The sequence below is a fragment of the Piliocolobus tephrosceles genome, chromosome 4 (assembly GCF_002776525.5).
Source record: "Piliocolobus tephrosceles isolate RC106 chromosome 4, ASM277652v3, whole genome shotgun sequence".
Lineage (NCBI taxonomy): Eukaryota > Metazoa > Chordata > Mammalia > Primates > Cercopithecidae > Piliocolobus > Piliocolobus tephrosceles.
In genome coordinates, this window is record NC_045437.1 from 174,029,086 (window position 1) to 174,054,431 (window position 25,346).

Here is a 25,346-nt window from a genome sequence, read left to right on the forward strand (position 1 = left end):
ACTAGAATTTAAGCTGGATTACAGAATGATGTAGAATTTTTAAACAGACCATCAGTATTTAAGTTATACTAAATTAAAACCACACAGGAGTAGCAGAAAATACTCTTTATAGCTAGCAAAAGCAAAACAACTGAAAAAAAAATGACGAATAAGCTCAAGATTTCTCACTTCAACTAACACCTTCACAGACTGCATTATCATTTTAGGCAAACTGACGTTTTCACATTTACTTTGTAACGGCAAGATTGATTTCCATCTGGGACTTATCTGCATAAAAGCGTTAGCCTTGGCACAATTTCAAAATTGAATTGAAAGCTCATTTCTGGCTATAAGCAAAGTGCCACAATACCACACAACAGTTATACCTCACATTAATCCTACCACTGGGAACCCAATTTTATGTGTTTCAGCTAGTGAATTTTGCGCTCAGATGAGCACATACCTCTATAAAACCCTTCCTCGATCATCAATAAATCACTTATCTCTACTACCTTAATGCCTCCTGCACTTGTCCATACTAAACAGTATTCACACATCTAAAAGAGAAGTTCTACAAATGTTACTATTCTTCATAAATAGAAAAAAACTATAAATGATGGCAAATTCCCATATGTGGAAAAATGCCAAAGCTGAAGCTGAAATCATAACTTTTAGGTATAGAACCACAGTTCCAATCAGTCAACTACAAACGTCGCTGGTTACTTCGAGGGTAAATAATTTGCAGCCAGCTGCTAAAAGTCCTGATAAAAATATTAGGTCCTCACGTATCTTCCTCTTTAATAAGGAGACACCTGAAAGTCACACTGGGCAGTCGGTCACGTATCGAAACAGACAGGAGAGAGACTGTACAGAGCGTGCAGTTCTCAAACGCAGGAAGCCAAAGTTCCTGCCCTATGAGATGATTACGGTGAAAACCAGTAGCCCATCTGTCCAAAGCACAGCAAGAAGTCCACTCGGAAAGGCTGGGAGTCGCGGGAGGGGGGCGAGAAGAACGAGTTCCGCCCCGTCTTCCTCCTCCCGGGCTAACTGCAGCCGCCGGCGGCACAAGGCAGTCGCGCGGGATTGGCTCTTGGGGCCGGGGCGCAGGGCTCCGGGGCGCGGGTGGGCTGCCGCTGCCCGATCGGCGAGGGCCTCGCCCGCGCAGCCGGGAAGGCACGCAGCCCACCGACGGGCGGAGGAACCGCCCGGGCAAAGCCACGTCGGTGGCTGACCGCGCGGCAGGGAGGTGGGCACCCCGTCCACACCCACCGGGAGGCTGACAGCCGGCGAGAGCCAGGCGGCCAGGACGCGAGAAGGGCCGCAGCGCGCCGGAGGGGGTCGCTCTGAGGAAGCCGCGCTGGGCGCTGCCCGTCGCCAACGACTCCCCCTCGCCCGGATCAGCAGCAGCTGGATACTCACGTAGGGTTGGTAGAACTTGGAGAGCCGCGGCTTCCCGTGGTTGTTGAAGATTAGGATCGCCTTGATCATGGCTGTGCCGGGCCGACCGGGTGGGCACTGGGGGCCAGGGCGGGGGCGGGCGCACGAGCCTCGCCTCGTAATCTCGCCTGCGATCCTTCCCCACCCGCCCCCTCCCGTACGCGCCGGCGCGCGCTCCCGAGTCGCCGGGCGGGGCCCGAGGGGCGGAGCCTGGGCGGGGCTGGCACTGAGGAAAGCGGAAACATTTCTAGGTCCGAGCCAGCGGCCAAAGAGGGGCGTGCGCATTCGACCCAGCACGGAGATGTTGCCCACCTCTCCTTTCCTGAGGTCTGTAGTCGCGGAGAAACGCATGTTGCGTTATTAACGTTCAGAAGTCTGCCACAGCTTCGATTTGAATGACTAGCCAGGAACACCAAGTTTCACTGTGGAATTGGGTTCCCCTACTCCGGCGCTTCCTTTGCGACGCTCTCTGGAGAAAACGCACGCCCACTGCACGCGCTCAATCGCTACTTCCGCTCTCCAGTCTCTCCAAGCAAGATGGCGGAGGAGCTGCAGTCTATGTTGCAGCTTCCTCCCTCAGGTGCTGCTGGAGGGGAAGGACTTACGGAGGTCTCCCCAGAAACAACCACCCCGGAGCCCCCGTCTTCCGCTGCAGTTTCCCCGGGAACAGAGGAACCTGCTGGCGACACCAAGAAAAAAAGTAACTGAATTTATTTCCGGGCAGAGAGGCGGGAGGTTCAGATTGCATCCGACTGGGAGTGGCGACCAGTAAAGAAGCAAAATTTAGAGGAGCTCCCGTCCTAGACCTGCATTTTGACCAGTCATCAGGAGAAGTGTACTTTTTGATTTTTAAGGCTTTTGAGTTGAGTGTCCAAATACTCTGTCTGTCGGTGTAGGTCCTGATACTTGGCTGCCACACCCCTTTTTATATTGTATTCTTTGAGTTGGCCAGACTGCGAGCTCTTTGAAGGAGGAAGGGAGCTGAGTGGGGGTTCTCGGTAATTCCAGGTACTTAACACAAGAGCTAATTATTTTAATGATGTTTTACGGTGGTAGGGATGGTCACTGGCAAAGCCTGGATTAGAATTCACGCCTTCTGACTTACTCGCTTTTTTGGTTTTTCCCCCTCCCAGTTGGTTGTGAATTCGCTCCTTAAACCAAAAACCAAATTCTTACGCAAAATGAAGACTGCTAAGGGAAAGCTAAAGGCATAGATGTTACCTTTTTAAGAAACACATTTTGGAACCTTTTTGAGTTACTTCATTGCTTGAACCAGCTATCCCCAACCCTTTATTGTTTGAGAATGTTTTCCTTTGTAAAAGAGATTGCCAAGGTTACGTGTTCTAAAGCACTCTGTAGAGTTAGAGTTGCCTATGAGAAAAGCAGCATATAAGCATCCTCGATTCAGAGAGGCTGATTTTGTCCTTAGACAAGTTTTCCGCGTTCAGTCTTAAGATGACAGTGGTCTCTGGCGGGGCGTGGTGGCTCAGGCCTGTTATCCCAGCACTTTGGGAGGCCGAGGAGGGTGGATCACGTGAGGTCAAGAGTTCGAGACCAGCCTGGCCAACATGGTGAGACTCTGTCTCTACTAAAAATATACAAATTAGCTGGGCGTGGTGGCGCGCGCCTGTAATCCCAGCTACTCGGGAGGCTGAAGCAGGAGAGTCGCTTGAGCCCGCGCGGCGGAGGTGGCAGTGAGGGGAGGTCGCGCCATTGCACTCCAGCCTAGACAACAAGAGCGAACTCCACCTCAAAAAAAAAAAAAAAAAAAAGACATTGGTCTCATTGCCTTTTCTTCAACTTCTGCTACTGTGGAGGATAATTCTCTCCCAAGACTGCCCCTTTAAGTCAGACTCCCATTTCCACGTGATGCACTGTGATTATTTCCATGGATAGCCGCTAGAAAAGAATTCCGCAGGTTTTACAGTTTTTTGTTGCATTTTTTCTTCCAATATACATAGGCAAGAGCGGACTTTCCGAGATTCGTTTTAAGGTTTAACAGTCTTAGTCAAAAGCTTATTACTTGACCCTGATGATAGCTGTGTAAAACTGAAGCTAAAAAAAACAGTGGCTTATAATCTAAATATTTGCTTGGTCTGAACAGTATTTTTTGCAAATTGAACTGTCATTTAAGGATCAGATTTTTATTTTCTGGCTCTTGTTAGCATTTCAGTTTGCCTCTCCAATATAAAACTTTCTATTCCTAACCTATTTCTAATTATTCCTACCTTGAGGTTGTCATCATTTGTTGAGGATGATCTGATGAAAGCAGCTTAACTGTTTTGTATCCTCAGCCTTTGTTTTAATCTACAGAAGAAAGATTGTTGAAACAGACCAAGGTTTTGGCACTGGCGGTATGTTAGGTTACCCGGGGAGTAAGTGTTTTCCTAGTTGCTTCTGATGTCTATCCGGGGTTCAAAACTACAGGCAAATCACCGTTAAAATTAAAAAGACAGGGCAACTGTAGTTAAATTATTTTCCTTCTCTAGTTTCTCACTGTCTTACACTTCTTCCTTAAGTAGCATAACTCATGATATTTTCTGCTTCACTTTCTGGAAATGTTTAATTGCGTTAATCGATTTACTGATAGCCCCAGGGGATTAAGGGAGCAGTGAAGGGAGGTATGAAAGATAGGATAACTAAAATCCCATGTTATCTCCAAATACATTCCTATTCCCGAGATGACTGGGCCTGGGATAATTAGTTCTTTAGTAGGAAGATAAAATGTGCATGCATCATGTGTTCTAGATGCCTTCGTTCCAGGGGTAAACTTGAATAAATTGACCTCTGATCTTTCGGCCCCAACATTTAATACCAAAAAAATGGAGCTAGAAGGGTGTAGTAGAATAGAGTTAACTTTAGGGGGCAGCAATACACTATTTTGCTTTCAATGTGTCTTGCTTTTTGACTGCAGATGTGTTTTTTCTTTTTTTGAGAGGATGTCTCAGTGTGTCACCCAGGCTGGAGTGCAGTGGCGCATCTCCGCTCACAGCAACCTCCGCATCCCGGGTTCAAGCCATTCCCCTGTCTCAGCCTCCCAAGTAGCTGCGATTGCAGGCATGCACCACCACCCCTGGCTAATTTTTTGTATTTTTAGTAGGGACGGGGTTTCACCATGTTGGCCAGGCTAGTCTTGAATAAGAAGTTGGAAGGGGACTGGGCCCTCTTGAACTCCTGACCTCAAGTGATCCTCCTTCCTTGACCTCCCAAAGTGCTGAGATTACTGGCGTGAGCCACCACGCCTGGCCAGATGTTTGTTTGCTTTTTGTTTTTCAGCAAATAACTTTATTCAAGAGACAGATTCATAGGGTTTGGGTTTGCATATCTGTGTTTTGGATCATTGAAACCTTAAGATTTCTCTTTCTGCAACTTCTTTTTGGCCTTTGGTTTTTCTATTATTGTTAATAACTTACTGCTTTCCTTTATTGAAAAGTTGATTACAGAAAATTTGGTAGTTACAAAAAGCATAAATAAAACCAAGTAACCGTTGCCTACAATGTCACTAATGAAAAATAACGTTTTGGTGCGTATTCTTCCATATTTATGTGAATGTGTTTTTGATGGTTTTTAATGCATTTGAGATATTATACATGCTGTTGGAGAAATTAAGTATCCACATATATACCCAGCAAATGGCAGAGCCAGGATTTGAACCTCAGGCAGTTTAAAGTGTATGCTGTTTACTACATTCCATTTAATCAGTCACCTCCAAATATCCTTTGGATATTTAGGTTTACCAGTGTTTCATATAAAAATAAATGCTTAAATGGAGGTGAAATCTTTTTAAGTGAATTTCTACACATCTCATATTTTCTTAGACTAGATTCCTAGAAGTATTATTGAATCAAAGTATACCTTTATTGGGATCTGTATTACCATATTGCATTCCACAAAGAGTGTACCATTTTACATTCTCAAAAGTAGTATCATCTACACTGGTAATTATTCTAATTTTAAGTAGTTTGGTGGGTGAAAAGGGACATGACATTATTTTACTTTGCTTTTTGTGAACTTAAATACTGTTTTTGTATTGATCATTTGTATTTCTTCTCTTCGGAATTGCCTGTTAAGATAAAATGCATTTTAAAAATTAGTCCTGTTGGGAGAACTTCGTAGGATCAAGAAAAAATTACGGAAAAGAATCTAACATTTTTATACCTCTCACATATCTTCAGTATCATAAATACATAAGATGGATGTAGATTAAATATTTCTGATTTCTAAGTCTTTTATATTCCATTCTCTTTAGATGTTTCCATGTAATTGTCAGTAAATTTTATTGTTTTACAGTTGACATTTTGCTAAAGGCTGTGGGAGATACTCCTATTATGAAAACAAAGAAGTGGGCAGTAGAGCGAACCCGAACCATCCAAGGACTCATTGACTTCATCAAAAAGTTTCTTAAACTTGTGGCCTCAGAACAGTTGGTATGAAACCAATGGTGACGTTTTCCTACAAAAATTTGCAGTAGTTCCTAGGCAACAATGATTTAACTGTTGTTTATAGAAATGCATATGGAGCCACATATGTTGCTTTTGTTATGCCCTTTTATCCCTTTATTTTTATTTATTCATTTTCTTTGAGACAGTCTCGCTGTGTTGCCCAGGCTGGAGTGCAGTGACTCACTGCGACCTTCTCCTGGTTCAAGCGATTCTCCTGCCTCAGCCACCCGAGTAGCCAGGATTACAGGAGTGCACCACCACGCCTGGCTAATTTTTGTGTTTTTAGTAGAGACGGGGCCACCTCAGAAGTGCTAGAATTACATGAGTGTGCCACTGTGCCCTGCCTTACCTCTTGTTAGTGGAGTTTATGTAGTTTATCAAAGGATTCTCTGAGGAATTCTGAAATAAAATGTTTTAGACTTGTTTTACAATGTGAACCAGTTTATTTATGTATTTATTGCTTCCTGTATTGTTTTCCTCAGAAAGTCACTGAATACCCGTGCAGAAAAATCTATCATAGAGCATTACAATATCTGTACATTACTACAAAAGTTTTGGATTTTTTCAATTTGTTTTGATAGCAGTTACTTTTTTCCTATTTTTCTTGAGGTAAGCAATGTATCTTTGCCATATATTGTGAAAGAACTAAGAAATATTTCATGTTACAGTACACATTAAGCACTTCACAGGGGCAGTTGTAGTGAAGGTTAATTCTTTAAATGCCACTGCATTTTAACTTGGCATTTGACTACAGAAATTTAAACGTCTACATGTATTTGGCATATTAAGTGTTTTTTATATATACAATTTATATATATCAGACACCTTTATCTGCAAATAGATCACAATCTTGGATAGTATTAACTCAGATAGCATGAGTGAATAGGTAGTTGAAGAATCGCTATGTATTTTTTAAATAAAATCAGGAATTTTTGTGTGGGGGCGCTAGGGGGAAATATTTGCTTCTGAACACAGGTGTGTGCATGGGTAAAGCAAGTGAACTATCATTAAAGCAGGACATGTTGGAATTTCCTTTTGTCAGGGAGGAGCAAAAAACTGACTGATCTAAGAGTTTGGCTGCAAGTGCTCTCACAAAGGTGAAGCTAAGTGGAAAAGTCAGGGGAATGAGGACATACATTTGAGAGAAATGAGCAGAGGCTATGTATTTACTAAAGACGCAACATGAAGAGTTGGTAAAAATAAATGTACTGACTAATTTAATGCATTAGTTTAGAAATACATGGAGATTAAAAAAAGATGAAATGATACTGTGTTCTCTGTTAAAAGTCTTGAAATTTTGTATTGCCTATATTCGTTCAGTAACCTGAAAGGACTGGATTGATACCATACATAGTAGGTTGAACCACATAAAATTGCCATCATTCAACCATTTTACCCTATGTAAACAATTTCATAAAGGTTAAATTAAAGCCTCTGTAGTGGATGTGATTATCCTTTCCCATTTAAGCAATAGGAAACATAAAAAATTATTTTGTCATTTTCCTAGATTAAACTAAAACTGATATCTTCTGAGTTTTATCTAGCAAAATGGACGTTAAAGGAAAAAAAGTAATGCTAGGAATTCTGGGAAGATAGTGGTATCAGAAGGCAAGCGTGAATCTCTCTGAATTCTCACAAAACTTAGTCAACTAGATAGCAAAACCAAAAATCCATGATTAGTATTTGTAACAAAACTAGGTGATAAGATATCCTCATGAGCCCCAAAACACATGTTGGTGGGGGCAAACCACCAGCAACCACAGGACCTGCATGGTATCAGCATCTGTGCTGAAAGAAGCAGTAAGAAACAGGGTTGGCATCTGACAGCACTGAGACAAGAAGAACCTCAAAAGCTCTAATAGATCCTGACTGAGAAGCAAAGTGAGCCAATTTGAGAATAGAAGCTGACTGAGAGGAGTTTTGCCCTCTCCTGTAGCATGTGATAACAACGTATTTGCACTAAGGAGGACTTGAAGGGCTCAAGCAATCTCAAAATAGACCCAGGAGGGCTCCAGGACCCCATACTGAGGAGAAATTTTGGGAAGTGAAATGAAAATTGAAAAGGGTAGGGACGTGAGAAAGGAAGGAAAGAGAAAGACCAGATCAAAATGGAGGGGAACAGAACTTAGAAAGCTCAAAGCAGGCCTCCATTGTTTTGAACAGTATACAGAGAACAACGGGGAGCTCTGTGAAGTTAGAAAAACTACCCTAATTCACCTCATTCTAAAAATTGAGGAAAACTAATTTCACATAGAAACAATAACAAGGTCAAATTCCGTACAGTGTTACAAGAAAAAAGAGATGCGGAAAAGAACAACATCTCTAGAGACGATGAAATCAAGCCAGAAAAATATGCCTATAAGACAAGTCGAAAACTGGAACCTTGTATTTCAAAACGAGCTAAAAACAAGAAGATGGTATAAGACATGAAAGAAAAACAATCATCAGCATTAGTAAAACTAAGAAATGAAGTGACAGAGCTCAGGAAAAGAATTAGAAATAAAAGAAAATTATTTCAGAAATGGAGACTAAAGTAGGAGGAACGTAAACAATGGATAATGGGTTAAGAAAAATAGATGAAAAAAATTTAAAAGTGAGTCAGCCTTTGGACAAGTCTGTGAAGAAAAAAAACAGAGCAAGGGAACAGAAAAAATACTGTAAAAATGTCATTTAAGAGATTTCAAAATACATACTGAAAAAACATCCCAAATACCTGAGAGTATCAACCCAGAATAATGAACACCAGGATGCATTCTGTTAAAATTACTGGACTTGAAATCATTTGGAAATATAGGGGTTAGGAAAGAAGGCATGACTTAGAAAATTAGGCTGTCATCAAACTTTGACAGCAAAGATACTTAAGGAAAAAGTGAAATAAGGCTTTCATATCCTGCATAACTGATTTAATCGGGGCACAAACTATTAGCAGAAAATGCTATTCCAATGAATCCATGAGGAATCTACTAGACAGAGAGCTTTATAACCAGAATAACTAGAGACATCAATTTAAAGACTGCTGATTTAAAGGTAAAAAGAAAAAAAGCTGATTTAAAGGCAAAGTAATTAATAAAACTAACTAATTTTGTCTGCACAAGTTCTTGTAGTTTGGAAATAATATTTCCATGGAATTTTACTTTCACAAACCTGGAGTAACTACATCTACTTTAAAGGAACAAATTATAAGCCACTTAGCGTTTCTACAGTGGAATTGATGATGTTAACCTGTTACTTATATAGAGCTTTATCTCTTTTAAACTAACTGAATTGCTTTTTTAAAATTTTCAATTAACACCTGTTAGAAAATCACACTGAATTCCTTCGGTTGGTTCTCTGCTCCATCTAGTCTGCTGTTTTCTGTGAACACAACACCATCTTACTCTTTGTCTCCTTTGCCTACGAAGTCCTAATTACTACTTTCTTCACCTGGTTAAATCCTGCTTATTTCCCACAAAGCCGTCCCTGACCCTTTTGCTAGGCTAGACTAGTGTACATTTCTGTATGCTACATACTTCATTAGATGTACTTTTCCCACCCATATTTATTCATGTGTGTCTGCCTCTCCTATAGATAGATTATAAGCTCATTGAGGGAAGAGGTCACATTAATCTTCATAGTTCCATGTACAATTCTCAGCACATCATTGACACTGATAAACTAAGCTGTTATTGAGAGCCTTCCCCTCATTTATAACGTACAAGAGTAAAATCTGGATTTGCTCATAAATTGTCAGGCACTGAACACAAATTTTATTTGTATTACAAAAAAATTCACATTAAAATGCACATTGTTTTCTGTTACAGTTCTGAAATATTTGTACCAGAACTCTACTTAGCCGTAACCACGAATTGATATTTCAGCATGAACTATTTAAAGATAATTTAACAATAACATCTCTTGAGTACATACACCAGGCACTGATACTTAGTGCATTATCTCATTTTGTCTTTCCCAACAGACCCAAGAGGTATAGTTACTGTTATTTTCCATATCTTACAAATAAAGAGAATGAGAGATTATTTGTATTTAAAGCCAGGATTCAAACCCAGATGTGTCTCATTAGAGCCTGTACACTTAATCACCACACTACGTTGGCTAAGTAAGAGAGATGCGAGCAATATTGATTGTTCATGGTTGGTGATCAAAATAGTGTCTGTCAACCAGCTATTCTGATACTTTTTTTTTTAATACTAAGTTTAATCCAGGACATTTTAGTCCCAAATTTGGATATTAAAGGAAAACTAAATATGTTACCTGCATATAATGTTTTGTTTTCCAAAAAGAAAATTATTAGAAGGCACTTCAACACTGACTTTTTTTAAGTACTAGAAATATTTTAGTAAAAACAGACTAAACTGAAACATTGAGCAGCGAATCCTTTAAAGAGCAAGGTTATAAGGTTTTCATTTTGTTACTTTTTTCCTGGTTCATTTGCCTGTAAGTGACTTTATAAAAAACCTAAGTATGTATGTCATACATTTACCCAAGGAAAGTGCACAAACTACCTTGAATATTAGACATACTGATTTTTGACTCTGTGTGTGTGTAATTTTCTTAGGGGAAATTCTTTATGGGTAAGTGGGGACATTTTTATGATAATGCAATTTCTTGAATAGCCAGCCCTTCAAAAGCTATTTGTAAAAAATATTTAAAAGTTTCTTAGTTATAAAAAATTAGGAACCACTGTTCTAGGAACTGGAATTGTGTTATTTTTATTCCTCTGGAGGAAAAATGAGATCTTCATAAAGATCTCTTTAAATTGACTAGAAAAGTTAGGAGTTCAGAGAAGCTTTCTTCAGTTGTGGAAACAATACGAAATAGCTAGCTGATTGGAATGCAGAAAAATGCAGATTAATCAGGATACCCTTAAACGTCTCTGTTTTTCTCTCCTTTCTTGTAGTTTATTTATGTGAATCAGTCCTTTGCTCCTTCCCCAGACCAAGAAGTTGGAACTCTGTATGAGGTAAAAAAAAAAAAAAAAAAAAAAAAAAAAATACTGCTTTTTTCTTAATGGAGTATGCACATCTGTATAATATGTATACTGTGTAGTATTGTTAATTCACATTTTTATTTCAAGAGATGGCATGCCATTTTTTTTTCTTTTTTTTTTTGAGACCGAGTCTCACTCTGTCGCCCAAGCTGGAGTGCAGTGGCATGATCTCGGCTCACTGCAACCTCCGCCTCCTGGGTTCAAGCAATTCTCCTGTCTTGCCCTCCCAAGTAGCTGGGACTACAGGTGTGTGCCACCACACCTGGCTGATTTGTTTTTTTTTTATTTTTAGTAGAGACAGGGTTTCACCATGTTTGCCAGGGTGGTCTCGATCTACTGACCTTGTGAGATCCGCTCACCTTGGCCTCCCAAAGTGCTGGGATTACAGGCGTGAGCCACTGTGCCCGTCCATCATGCCATTCTTAATTGTCTGGGATAGAAGAAAAGATGACTTTCTTGTTCTGTTATCTAACATCTTGATCATAGTAAGATCTTAATAAATTATACAGTGATTGAAGAACCAAGGAATATATTATATTTCAAAGTCATCTTTGTAATTCTTAGAAAGTAAGGCTTTTTCTTTATGGTTGATTTCTTCTGCATTGTTCTTATAATCTGTTATCCAAATCTGCCTACAAGAAATTGAAAAAACAGCGTAAGAATGACTTTGTTCAACATCTTACAGTGTCATTGCAAGAGTCATTAGAGTACACCTAGTAGCACCACTACTAGAAAACAGCTGAAATTACATACATTGTGGTTGGAGATGTAGAGAAAGGACAAGATTAAAATACATAAGCTCATTCATGCCTAAGATGCTTAAAGGACAGATTTTATTAAACACTTCGGATTATTAATATGTGTCTAATAGAAACAGGCATCCTTTGAAAGAGATAGCTTGTAACATAGGTAACTTAATATACACGTGTGGGTATTTATGATACATGTGGCATTTATTTTCTTAGTTTCATCTAAGAATAATAAAGATTGAGTTTGATTTATTGCCTTTTTTTTGTAGTGTTTTGGCAGTGATGGTAAACTGGTTTTACATTACTGCAAGTCTCAGGCATGGGGATGAACCACAAAGAAAATCAACTTGCTACATAAGATGGATTTTCACAGAAGAGACAGCTCTGAAAAGTTTTGCTGCTTGTGGCAAGAGACTTAACAGATGTGATCTATTCAGTATGTGTTTATGTTTATGCATAAGAAAACATCCATAGCATGAATGGACTCAAAAAAATGTGATTTGTATTAATACACCAATCATCATAAAAGATGGTCATTATAGTACACCCATTGCTCCTACTTGTTACTATTATTGCTGCAGATCTGCCTCCAAGGTTGAAAAGGAGACTAAGACTGTATAAGCATCTTCATTGCCAGTTCTCAAAATGACTGAAATTGTTTTCATGATAAAAGTTAATATACTAAAAGGTTCCTTTTTTTTTAATGTTTACATTTATGTCTCTGTTTACCTTCTTAAATATAGTCACATTGACCTGCTGGCTGAATACCTCAAAGAGTCCAGTAGAGGGCAGCTCACCAGGCAGAAAAGATTAGGCACTTTGGTTTCACATCTTTGCTGCGGAGTAATAAGGGAAATGGCAGTTTTTGCTAATTTTTAGCTAATATCTAGCCAGGAGAGCAAGCACGTTGGACAGACTGAAAGACTGTAATTTTAGACAATACACATGGTTATATTATAATACAAATTCTGGACAAATAAGTCATATACCTGTTTTCAGTACTATCATTTAAGGATTCTTGAGTCCCAGTCACCTAACTGTGGTGTTATTCTGTCATTTATAGAAAGCATTCCAGATCAGCCATGGTGGCTTACACCTGTAATCACAGCACTTTGGAAGGCCGAGGTGTGGGGATTGTGTGAGGCCACAAGTTTGAGACCAGCCTGGATAACAAGGCAATTTCCCCAACTCTACAAAAAAATAAAAATTTAAAAAAAATTATTAAGCTGCAGAGGCAAGAGGATCCCCTGAGCCTGGGAGTTCAAGGGTATAGTGAGTCATGATTGTACCATGGCATTCCTGCTGGGCAACAGAGTGAGACCCCATCTCAAAAAAAAAAATAAATAAATAAAAGGCATTCTAGTAAATCAAATGGAATGTGAATGGAATTTCAAAACAGGATCTAAGATGGTATGTAGTAGAATTCCAAGTAGTATCATTTTAAAGTTAGATAAGTTGAGTATGGAAAAGATGTGTTCTCTAGTTTTGTCCGCTTCAGTTTACTGAAGGAATATATTTAATTATATTCATATATTTGACAAATAAAAATATGTTGAATTTTTTATTATGTTTGCCACTGAGGTTTCAGATGATAGACCTCAAAAATCGAAAATACTGGTTGAATTTGTAGCATCCATTTAATTATCCTTTTTGACCTAAATAACTTAATAGTTTATTAAATCTAAGGTTAGCTAAATATTCAGCTAACCTTATTTGTTTTCTTTCCTAACAACTCTGAAGAATATACAGGACTTTGCACTTTTTTATTTTTTTCTAAGAGAAGGAGTTTTGCTCTTGTCGCCCAGGCTGGACTGTAATGGCACAATCTCGGCTCATTGCAACCTCTGCCTCCCGGGTTCAAGTGATTTTCCTGCCTCAGCCTCCTGAGTAGCTGGGATTACAGGCGCCTGCCACCACGCCTGCCTAATTTTTTGTTATTTTTAGTGGAGACAGGGTTTCACCATTTTGGCCAGGCTGGTCTCGAATTCCTGACTGACCTCAGGTGATCCACCCACGTTGGCCTCCCAAAGTGCTGGGATTATAGGCGTGAGCCACCCTGCCGGGCCTGGACTTTGTACTTTTTCAAATCATATTTAGTTATTTCTTGATCTTTACTCAAAGAATCATTCTGTGCTAAATTTACAACATGAAGCAATAATTAAGCCTGGATCTGATAAGTTATTGGGTGACTAGAACCTAAAACACAATTTATTTTTAATTTAGACTCTCAAGTCTTACTAAACTTGGGGGGGAAAATTGAACATTCAGGTGATATTTTAAGTTTTCTTTGTGACTAAATAGATGTCAATAATGTCATGCTTTATTTTACTGTACATAGATGACCCATGGCACACAAAGTATATGCATAATATTACAATTTTGTACTCAGACCTTTAAAAGTATGCCAGAGACTTCATAATGAATTCACCATATTTAATGAATAAGGCAAATTAATGTTTTATCTGAAATCAAAATGAGATTGGATAATTCCTGGAATCTGATTTCTATAAGTTTCAATCCTAAAGGGACCTTAAATATCTACTAGAAGTACAGTGTATTCCTCAGATTATATGACATTAGTCAACCAATTTAGTTGTAACACAAAGTGGGAAAGTCTTAGGTGTTGAAGGAGTGTGAAAATAAAAATATGCAGTTTCTACTTCATTTTCCAAGGATTATGATAATGCTGAGTAAACTCTTGGCACAAAGGAGGAAGCCAGCTACAGACCACATAATGAAAACTATTCAGAAAACAGTTCAGCAAATATTAGTATTTGAATACAGTTCAAGTCGTATTTATATAAATACTGTTTCCCTACATTATTTAACCCAAACTGGATTATTCACTGTTCTTTCAAGATGCCTTGTGTTTTCTGTTTTCTACTTCTGCTCGTGCTGTTTACTTACACTTTCACCCTTTAAAATCCTCACTCTTCTTCAAGGCCTGATTCAGATTTTAACTTTTTAAAGGCTATCTGAATCATTCAAGGAAAAGGTACCCTTTCATAAAAACACTTACAGCAAACTACCACTATTACAGCACTTACTGCATACTGCCTCAGAGCCATGTGCCCAGTTATTCTGGTTTTTATCTGGTACCCACACACACATAATACTATATTTCCTTATACATAATCAGTAATGTAACACATTGAGTGAATGAAATTGTGATTTGCAAAGTATGACAGCTAAAAACAGGAAATTTTGTATAAAATTTTTGTACAGCAGAAGGTAATGGAAAATATTTGCAACATATGACAGTGCTTTTAGTGTCTTAAATATGTGAACAATTCATTTCAATTGGTAAAAAAAAAAAAAAGACCAACTGAAAAATAGGTTAAACATACCAAATTTCGATTCAGGAAAAAAACAAATGGCCAATAAAACATGAAACACCTCGAACCCTATTGGTTACAAAAAATACAAATAAAAACAATGCTGATAAACATCAGTAAAAATAACGTACATCTTGGTATTAGCAGAGTTGTGGGGAAATCCTGTCATATTTTGGTGAATAGAATATGAGTTGGTATATCAGTTTTAGGGGGCAATTTGGCAATATCAAAAACCTTGAAACGTAAGTATAAACCTCAGTTTGTTCATATAACCTTTCATTCACACACTGAATGCCTACTATGTCCTAAATATTGGAATAACACTAATAAAGCTCATAAGAGACTATAAAGTCCCTGTTCTTGAGTCACTTTCATGTTGACTAAAGGGGGTAGGACAGATTTTTCAGATTTGAATTTAAGTCTCGAATTTTTTAAAACTGAATTTTTAGAAATAATGGAAAGTAAGTAGAAATATTATTAATTTACCCATGTTTCTGTATTTAATATTAATGAAAGATAAAACATGTATGTATGTGAGTAAAATCTTTAGAGGAATCTTTATAAATCAACTCCCATAGTTCCTTCTGTCATCGTAGCTGATATACACGAATCTAGGTTGATTACTTCTAGTGATAGACACAAAGGATGTCCTGTCCATTTCGAAATGGCTATTTGTTTCATAACTGTCTTTCTTACAACATGCCAAAATCTGCCTCCTTGCTTCCTTCAAGTATTTGTTCCCAGTTCTTTTATCTACATCTACAAAACATACTTTTCCCCTTTTCCTGCCCCACTTTTCCCATCTTGTCTCAAGAATGATAAATCTATCCCTCTAGTTGCTTAGAATTTTGACTGTCTTCAAACCCAGTTTCAGTCCATCAGCAAATTCTGACAGCTTTACTACCCAAAACAATCTACAGATTCAATGCAATTGCTATCAAAATACCAATGATATTCTTCACTGAAATAGGAAAAAAAAAAACTCTAAAATTTGTATGGAACCACAAAAGACCCAGAACAGCCAAAGCCATCCTGAGCAAAAAATAGCAAAGCCGGAGGCGTTGCATTACTGGGCCTCAAATTATATGCTGCAAAGCTATAGTAACCAAAACAGCATGAAAGAAGCATAAAAACAAGACACAGACAAATGGAACAGAACAGAGAACCCAGAAGTAAATCCATGTATTTACTTACAGTCAACTCTTTTGACACACTAAGAACATACATTGAGGAAAGGACAGTCCCTGCTATAATAAATAAATGGTGCAGGCAAAACTGAGTATGTGAATGCAGAAGAATGAAATTAGACCCCACTCTCTCACCATATACAAAAATCAGAATAGATTAAAGACTTAAATGTAAGACCTTGAAATTATGAAGAGAAAATTGGGGGAACCAAAAGTTTGGGCTGGTCAAAGATTTCTTGTAAGACCTCAGAAACAACCTATGTGAAAATGAGCAAATGAGATCACATCAAGCTAAAAAGCTTCTGCACAGCAGAGGAAACAAAGTGAAGAAATATACTACAGAATGGGCAAAAATATTTGCGAACTACTCATCTGACAAGGAATTAAAAACTAGAATATATAAAGAACTTAATAGCCAAAAAAATACAATTAAAAATAGGCAAAAGATCTGAATAGATGTTTCTTAAAAGAAGATATCAAAGTGGGCAACAGGTATATGAAAAAATTCTCAACATCACTAATCACCAGGGAAATGGAAATCAAAACTAAATAAGATAGCACACCCCAGTTTAAATGTCTTTTATCCAAAAGACAGGCAATAATGGATGCTGGTGAGGATGTGGAGAAAGGAGAATACTTGTACACTGTTGATAGGAATGTAAATTACTAAAACCACTAAGGAGAACAGTATGAAGTTTCCTCCAAAAACGAATAGAACTACTTTGTAATCCAGCATTCTCACTGCTGGTTGTAAACCCAAAGGTAAGGAGAGCAGTATATCGAGATACCCGATTGCAGCAGTACTCACAATAGCCAGGATATATAATCAACCTCAGAGTACATGCATGAATGAATGGATAAAGAAAGTGTACATGATGGCATATTCAGCCTTAAAGAATGTAATCCTGTTATTTGCAACATGGAACTGGAGGATATTATGATGTTAAGTGAAACAAGGCAGGCACAGAAAGACAAATAGCACATATTCTCATATGTGGGAGCCTAAAAAAAAAATGCTTTTAGGATTGACTGGCAAGATGGCCGAATAGGAACAGTTCCAGTCTGCAGCTCCCAGTGAGACCAATGCAGAAGTGGGTAATTTCTGCATTTCCAACTGAGGTATCCTGTTCATCTGATTGGGACTGGGTAGGCAGTGGGTGCAGCCCACAGAGGGCAAGCAGAAGCAGGGTGGGGCATCGCCTCATGCAGGAAGTGCAAGGAGCAGGGGAGCCTCCCTTTCCCAGCCAAAGGAGGCTGTGAGGGACTGTGCTATCTGGCCCAGATACCACACTTCCCCTGGTTTCAGAAATCCACAGACCAAGAGATTCCCTCGTGTGCCTACACCACCAGGGCTCTGGGTTTCAAACACAAAACTGGGTGGCTGTTCAGGCGGACACTGAGCTAGCTGCAGGAGTTCTTTTCACACACTGATAGCCGAATCGATCAGTGGAAGAAAGGATATCAGAGACTGAAGATCAACTTACTGAAATGAGGCATGAAGAAAAGATTAGAGAAAAAAGATTGAAAAGGAACAAAGCCTCCGAGAAATACAGGACTATGTGAAAAGACCAAACCTATGATTGACTGGTGTCCCCGAAAGTGATGGGGAGAATGTAACCAAGTTGGAAAACCCTCTCCAGGATATTATCTAGGAGAACTTCCCTGACCTAGCAAGACAGGCCAACATTCAAATTCAGGAAATACAGAGACCACCACAAACATACTCTTTGAGAAGAGCAACCCCAAGACAGATAATCGTCAGATTCTCCAAAGTTGAAATGAAGGAAAACTGTTAAGGGCAACAGAGAGAAAGGTTAGGTAACCTACAAAGGGAAGCCATCAGACTTAACAGCGGATCTCTGCAGAAACCCTGTAAGCCAGAAGAGAGTGGAAGTCAATATTAAACATTCTTAAAGAAAAGAATTTTCAACCCAGAATTTCATATCCAGCCAAACCTCCGTAAGTGAAGGAGAAATAAAATCCTTTACAGAGAAGCAAATGCTGAAGGACTTTTGTCACCACCAGGCCTGCCTTACAAGAGCTCCTGAAGGAAGCACAAAATATGGAAAGAAAAAACCAGTACCAGCCACTGCAAAAACATACCAAAATATAAACACCAATGACACTATGAAGAAATTGCATCAACTAATGTGCAAAATAACCAGCTATCATCATGATGACAGCTGGTTAATACATAGGACTTTGCACTTTTTTATTCACACATAAGAATATTAACCTTAAATGTAAATGGGCTAAATGCCCCAATTAAAAGACACACCCTGGCAAATTGGATAAAGACCCATCGGTGTGCTGTATTCAGGAGACCCATCTTCCATGCGAAGACACACATAGGCTCAAAACAATGGGATGGAGGAATATTTACCAGGCAAATGGAAAACAAAACAAAACAAAAAAGCAGGGATTGCAATCCTAGTCTCTGATAAAACAGACTTTAAACCAACAAAGTTCAAAAAAGACAGAAGGGCATTATATCATGGTAAAGGGATCAATGCAACAAGAAGAGCTAACTATTCTAAATATATATGCACCCAATACAGATGCACCCAGATTCATAAAAGAAGTTCTTGGAGACGTACAAAGTGACTTAGACTGTCACATAATAATAGTGGGAGACTTTAAACACACACTGTCAATATTAGATCAAGGAGACAGAAGATTACAAGGATATTCAGGACTTGAATTCAATGTGCAAAAATCTCAAGCATTCCTGTACACCAATAAAGACAAGCAGATAGCCAAATCATGAGTGAACTCCCATTCACAATTGCTAAAAAGAAAATAAAATACCTGGCCGGGTGTGGTGGCTCATGCCTGTAATCCCAACACTTTAGGAGGCCGAGGTGGGCAGATCATGAGGTCAGGAGATAGAAACCATCCTAGCTAACATGGTGAAACCCCGTCTCTACTAAAAATACAAAAAAAAAAAAAAAAATAGTCAGGCGTGGTGGTGGGCACCTGTATTCCCAGCTACTCAGTAGGCTGAGGCAGGAGAATGGTGTGAACTTGGGAGGCAGAGCTTGCAGTGTGAGCCAAGATCGCACCACTGCACACCAGCCTGGGCAACAGGATGAGACTCCGTCTTAAAAAAATAAAATACCTAGGAATACAACTTACAAGGGACATGAAGGGCCTACAAACCACTGCTCAAGGAGATAAGAGAGAACACAGACAAATTGAAAAAATTCCGTGCTCATGGATAGTAAGAATCAATATCATGAAAATGGCCATATTACCCAAAGTAATTTATAGATTCAATGCTATTCCTATCAAGCTACTATTGACTTTCTTCACATAACTGGAAAAAAACTACTTTAAATTTCATATGGACCCAAAAAAGAGCCCGTATAGCCAAGACAGTCCTAAGCAAAAAGAACAAAGCTGGAGGCATCATGCTACCTGACTTCAAACTATACTACAAAGCTACGGTAACAAAAACAACATGGTACTGATACCAAAACAGATATATACACCAATGGAACAGAACAGAGGCCTCAGAAATAACACCATACATCTACAACCATCTGATCTTTGACAAACCTGACAAAAGGAAGCAACGGGGAAAGCACTCCCTATTTAATAAATGGTAATGGTGCTGGGATACCTGGCTAGCCATATTTAGAAAACAGAAACTGGACCCCTTCCTTATACCTTATACAAAAATTAACTCGAGGTGGATTAAAGACTAAAATGTAAAACCTAAAACTATAAAAACCCCCAAAAAACCTAGGCAGTACCATTCAGGACATAAGCATGGGCAAAGACTTCATGACTAAAACACCAAAAGTAATTGCAATAAAATCCAAAATTGACAAATGAGATCTACTTAAATTAAAGAGCTTCTGCTCAGCAAAAGAAAGTCTCATCAGAATGAACAGTCGACCTACAAAATGGGAGAAAATTTTTGCAATCCATCCATTTGACAAAGGTCCAATATCCAGAATCTACAAGGAACTTAAACAAATTTGCTAGAAAAATCAACCCCATCAAAAAGTTGGCAAAGGATATGAACAGACACTTCTCAAAAGAAGATATTTATGCAGCCAGGAAACATGAAAAAGAGCTCATCATGACTGGTCACTTGGAGAAATGCACATCAAAACCACAATGAGATAGAATCTCACACCAGTTAGAATGGCAAGCATTAAAAAAACCTGGAAACAACAGATGCTGATGAGGATGTGGAGAAATAGGAACACTTTTACACTGTTGGTAGGAGTGTAAATTAGTTCATTGTGGAAGACAGTGTGGTGATTCCTCAAGGATCTAGAACCAGAAATACCATTTGACCCAGCAATCCAATTGCTGAGTATATATCCAAAGGATGATAAATCATTCTATAAAGACACATGCACACGTATGTTTATTGCAGCATTGTTCACAATACCAAAGACTTGGAACCAACCCAAATTCCTATCAATGATAGACTGGATTAAAAAAATGTGGCACATATACACCATGGAATACTATGCAGCCATAGAAAAAGAATAAGTTTATGTCCTTTGCAGCAACATAGATGAAGCTGGAAACCATCATCCTCAGCAAACTAACACTGTAACGGAAAACCAAACACCATATGTTCTCATTCATAAGTGGGAGGTGAACAATGAGAACGCATGGACACAGGGAGGGGAACATCACACACCGGGGCCTGTGGGTAGGTGGGGGGGGGTTAGGTGGGGGACAAGGGGAGGGAGAGCATTAGGACAAACACCTAATGAATGTGGAGGTTAAAACCTAGATGATGGGTTGATAGGTGTAGCAAACCACTATGGCACCTATTTAACAAACCTGCACGTTCAGCACATGTATCACAGAACTTTAAAATAAAATTGCTTTTATGGAAATAGAGTGTAGATGATGGTTACCAGATGCTGGGAAGGGTAGTAAGAAAAGGGAAATAATAAAGGGTTGCTTAATGAGTAAAAAATACAGTTAGAAGGAAAAAAGATCTAGTGTTGGGTAGCACAATTGAGTGACTCTAGTTAATAATGTATGTTTCAAAAAATAACTAGAAAAGTAGAGTTGGGGCTGGGCGCGGTGGCGCAAGCCTGTAGTCCCAGCACTTTGGGAGGCCGAGACAGGCAGATCATGAGGTCAGGAGATCGAGACCATCCTGGCTAACACGGTGAAACCCCGTCTCTACTAAAAAATACAAAAAACTAGCCGGGCGAGGTGGCGGACGCCTGTAGTCCCAGCTACTCGGGAGGCTGAGGCAGGAGAATGGTGTAAACCTGGGAGGTGGAGCTTGCAGTGAGCTGAGATCTGGCCATTGCACTCCAGCCTGGGCGACAGAGCGAGACTCCGTCTCAAAAAAAAAAAAGGAGAGTTGGAATGTTCATAACACAAGGGATGAGAAATGCTTGACGTGATGGATATTTCAGTTGCTCTTATTTGATCGCTACATATTGTATGCTTGTATCAAAATTTCACATGTACCCCATATATATGTACATTTATATATCCATAAAAATTTAAAAGCCTGACTGCTTTACCTGCAAAACATGTTCAGGGTCCAGCCATTTCTCATCTGCTACCACTGTGGACAGAGCCACCATCATTTTTTTTTTTTTTTTCGCTCAAATTGTAACAGCTAACTGGTTGGTTCCTCTATATCTACTCTCTCCTCCCCTAGAATCCCCGGTGGCTTTCTATATTGGTGTAAAAGCTGAAGTCTTTACCTTGGCCTGTGTGATATGTAGTCATCACTTCCCCATATTCTGCCACCCAAATGCTGTTACTCAAACACTAAACTTTCTCCAGTCCCAGGGCTGTTGGACTTACTGGTCCTTCCACCTGGAAGCTTGCCCTAGACAAATGTCTTACTAATATTCAGTCCTTGCTCAAATACCACCTCAAGGAAATGTTCCCCTGAACTCCCTCTAAAACAGCAACTCGCCACTCTACATACCCAACTTCCCATTTTATTTTTCTCTATTGTATATTTTATAAAGTGTTTGTATGTCCGTTTCTCCATGTATGCTGCATACAATATTTGTTGGTGTGCTCCTCCTATCAACCCAACCCCATTAAAATGTAAGCTCTCCGAGGGCAGTGGCTTAGTTTTGTTAGCAGTGTCTGGCATATAGTACATGCTTTTAAAAATATGATGGATAGTTCCCTTCTCTGTATATCTACCACCATGTCAATGTCTGTCTGAAAATGTGACAGTCATTGATTGCCCTGGGCAATTCAGAGTACAGTAGAGCTACCTCTCTGGATCTAGGTATTCTACTTATGTTAATAGAGTCTATAATGTCAACTTTTTTAGATGACTATAGTTAGGTTACAATATGCAACTGTTGGGAAGAATTCAGATGTCCTTTGCAAAGAAACAACCTGAAAAAAGTCTTTTCTGGATTTGAAATCACAACCCTAGGATTCTTAAAGAGGAATGAGGAACTAGATGAGTTATTCTAGCCAATATGTTTTTACTAACTTCATTTATGCATACACTTAAGAAATATTTCTATTTGTGCCTAACCTGCACAAAATACTGTGCACTAGGTACTGATGGTGATATAAAAATAAAATGTAAGAGGAGTCTGTCTTAAAGGTTCTCACTGTCAAAGTGATCCATGTAAGTAATTGCAACACATGCTGAGAAATGGTAAGTGCCATAAGAAAGATAGTGATTGTTCCGTTGTTCAGGAGGAGGAGAGATGGCTCATTTGACAGGAAAGTAAAAGCTGGATCTTAAAATAAGATTGGGACATGTTGAAATGGCTGGCTAGGATTCAAGCAGAAGGAAAAGCTTAAGCAAAACAATGGATTTGGTAAGCACATTCAATTTGGCTGAAAGATATATTCATAAAGAAAAATAATAAAGGGCAAAATATCAAGAAAGGTAGTTTACAGCCAAAATATGAAAAAAAAAAAAAATAATGCCAGGCTAATAAGACCTATTGTATAGGAAAGTTAGAGTTATTGGAAGAATGTGACCAGGAAACAACATCATCAGTTCTGTGCTTTAGGCTAATTAATCAAGTGATTGTGAATAAAGGATACATATGGGAGAAAGCTGGAACCAAGGAATCCAGTTCAGAGGCCAGTGCCATAATCCAGCCAAAATCAAACAGAGGTTTGAATAGTGGAATAGCAGTAAGAATGCAAAGTAGGGAAAATGATAAGAGATACAAAACTTGGCAATTGGTTGAATGGGCTCTGGATAATGATGCAAGGAAGGAGTAGGCAGCAATGGATGAGGTTTTTGAGCCTGGGTGCCTCATTGCAGAAATAGAACCTTTAGGAGTTTGGGAGAGCATTCTTGAGAGGAGTTTCACACATACTGCATCTGAGGTGTGAAGAGGTGCTGGAGATTGCAGTCTGCATGTAAAACTAAGGGAATGTAGGAGGCATCCACATACAGACGATCAATGAAATCCTGGGTGTGGGGGAAGGAAGGGAGTTGAGAGAAGAAACAATAAAAATGTGTCAATATCGCTATATTAATAAAGTTCCTTGAGGTCTTTGAAGGTCAAGAGGAGGAGTCAGATGGACATAAAGATGGCAACAATAGACACTGGGGACAACTAGAGGGAGGATGGGGGAGAGCAAGGGTTGAAACTGTTGTATACTATGCTCGGTACCTAGGTGACAATAACATTCATACCAGAAACCTCAGCATCACACAATATACCCAGGTAACCTGCACATGTAATCCCTGAATCTAAAAAGTTGAAAAGAGGGTAGCTACGCACAGTAGCTCACGCCTATAATCTCAACACTTCAGGAGGCTGAGGCAGGAAGTCACTTAAGCCTAGTAGTTCAAGCCCAGCCTGTGCAACATAACAAGACCACATCTATAAAAAAATTAAAAATTAGCCAAGTATGGTGGTGCACGCTTGTAGTCCCTGCCACTCAGGAGGCGGAGGCAGTAGGCTTGTTTGAGCTCAGGTGTTGAAAGCTGCAATGAGCCAATGGCTCCACTCAGGGTACAGCCTCAGTGACAGAGCAAGACCTTTGTCCAAACAAACAGAGACAAGTCACAGACTGGGAGAAAATATATACCAATCACACATCTGACTTGTTTCTAGAATATATAATAAGCTCTTAAATCTCAACAATAATATAATTTTTTAAATGGACAAACTACTTGGATATTTCATCAAAAATTATTTACAAATAATTAATCACATAAAGGTATGCTCAACATCATTAGTCATTATGAAAGACAGGACTAGCTCGATTTCCTAGGCCGACTAAGAATTCCTAAGCCTAGCTGGGAAAGGTGACTGCAATTACCTTTAAACACGGGGCTTGTAACTCAGCTCATACCCAACCAATCAGGTAGTAAAGAGGGCTCACTAAAATACAAATTAGGCTAAAGCAGGAGGTAAAGAAATAGTCAAATCACATATCGCCCGAGAGCACGGGGGAGGGACAATGATCAGGATGTAAACCCACACATTCAAGCAGGGAGTGGTCCCCTCCCATTGTATGGGAGCTCTGTTTTCACTCTATTAAATCTTGCAGCTGCACATTCTTCTGGTCTGTGTTTGTTAGGGCTCAAGCTGAGCTTTCCCTTGCTGTCCACCACTGCTGTTTGCCACCATCACAGACCCGCCACTGACTTCCACCCCTCCAGATCAGGCAGGGTGTCTGCTGCTTTTCTGATTCAGTGATGCGCCCACTGCCAATCCCAATTGGACTAAAGGCTCGCCATTGTTCCTGCACTGCTAAGTGCCCCGGTTCCTCCTAATTAAGCTGAACACTAGTCGCTGGGTTCCATGGTTCTCTTCCGTGACCCACGGCTTCTAATAGAGCTGTAATACTCACCGCATCGCCCAAGGTTTCATTCCTTGGAATCTGTGAGGCCAAGAACCCCAAGTCAGAGAACAAAAGGCTTGTTGCCATCTTGGGAGCCGCCGGCCACCATCTTGGGAGCTCTAAGAACAAAGACCTGCCCGTAATAATTAGAGATACAGAAAATGAACAACACAATGCGATATCAGCACACCCCTATTTGACCAAAATTGGTAAAACTGACAATACCTGGTGAGGATGCAGGGCAACTAGAACTCATACATTGCTGTTGAGAATGCGAAATGGCACAGACCCTTTGCAAATTAGTTTGTCGATTTCTTGCAAAGTTAAACATGCACTGACTAAATGGCCCAGCAATCTCACTTCTAGGTATTTACTCAGGTGAAATGAAAATTTGTATTCACCCAAAAAGACATTTGTTGAATAAATTAATGAATGAATAATAA

At 39.4% G+C, this 25,346-nt stretch overlaps 2 protein-coding genes across 3 annotated transcripts in view; one reads left to right on the forward strand and one right to left on the reverse strand.

Moving 5' to 3' along the window:
* Window positions 1-2,087, reverse strand: part of AP3S1 (adaptor related protein complex 3 subunit sigma 1) — a 72,426-nt gene extending 70,339 nt beyond the window's left edge. For both annotated transcript variants that reach the window (XM_023197507.3, XM_023197516.3), the window contains exon 1: window positions 1,399-2,087. In XM_023197507.3, the coding sequence (XP_023053275.2) occupies window positions 1,399-1,767 (369 nt within the window). In that variant the 5' untranslated portion in view covers window positions 1,768-2,087. The remainder of the gene's footprint in view (window positions 1-1,398) is intronic.
* On the forward strand, window positions 1,808-14,946 carry ATG12 (autophagy related 12). Its single transcript, XM_023197526.2, is given in 5 exon segments — window positions 1,808-1,895; window positions 1,897-2,116; window positions 5,707-5,843; window positions 10,756-10,818; window positions 11,864-14,946. Coding segments are annotated over 5 exon segments (564 nt in total). The 5' UTR covers window positions 1,808-1,811; the 3' UTR covers window positions 11,924-14,946.
* The last annotated feature ends 10,400 nt before the right edge of the window (window positions 14,947-25,346 follow it).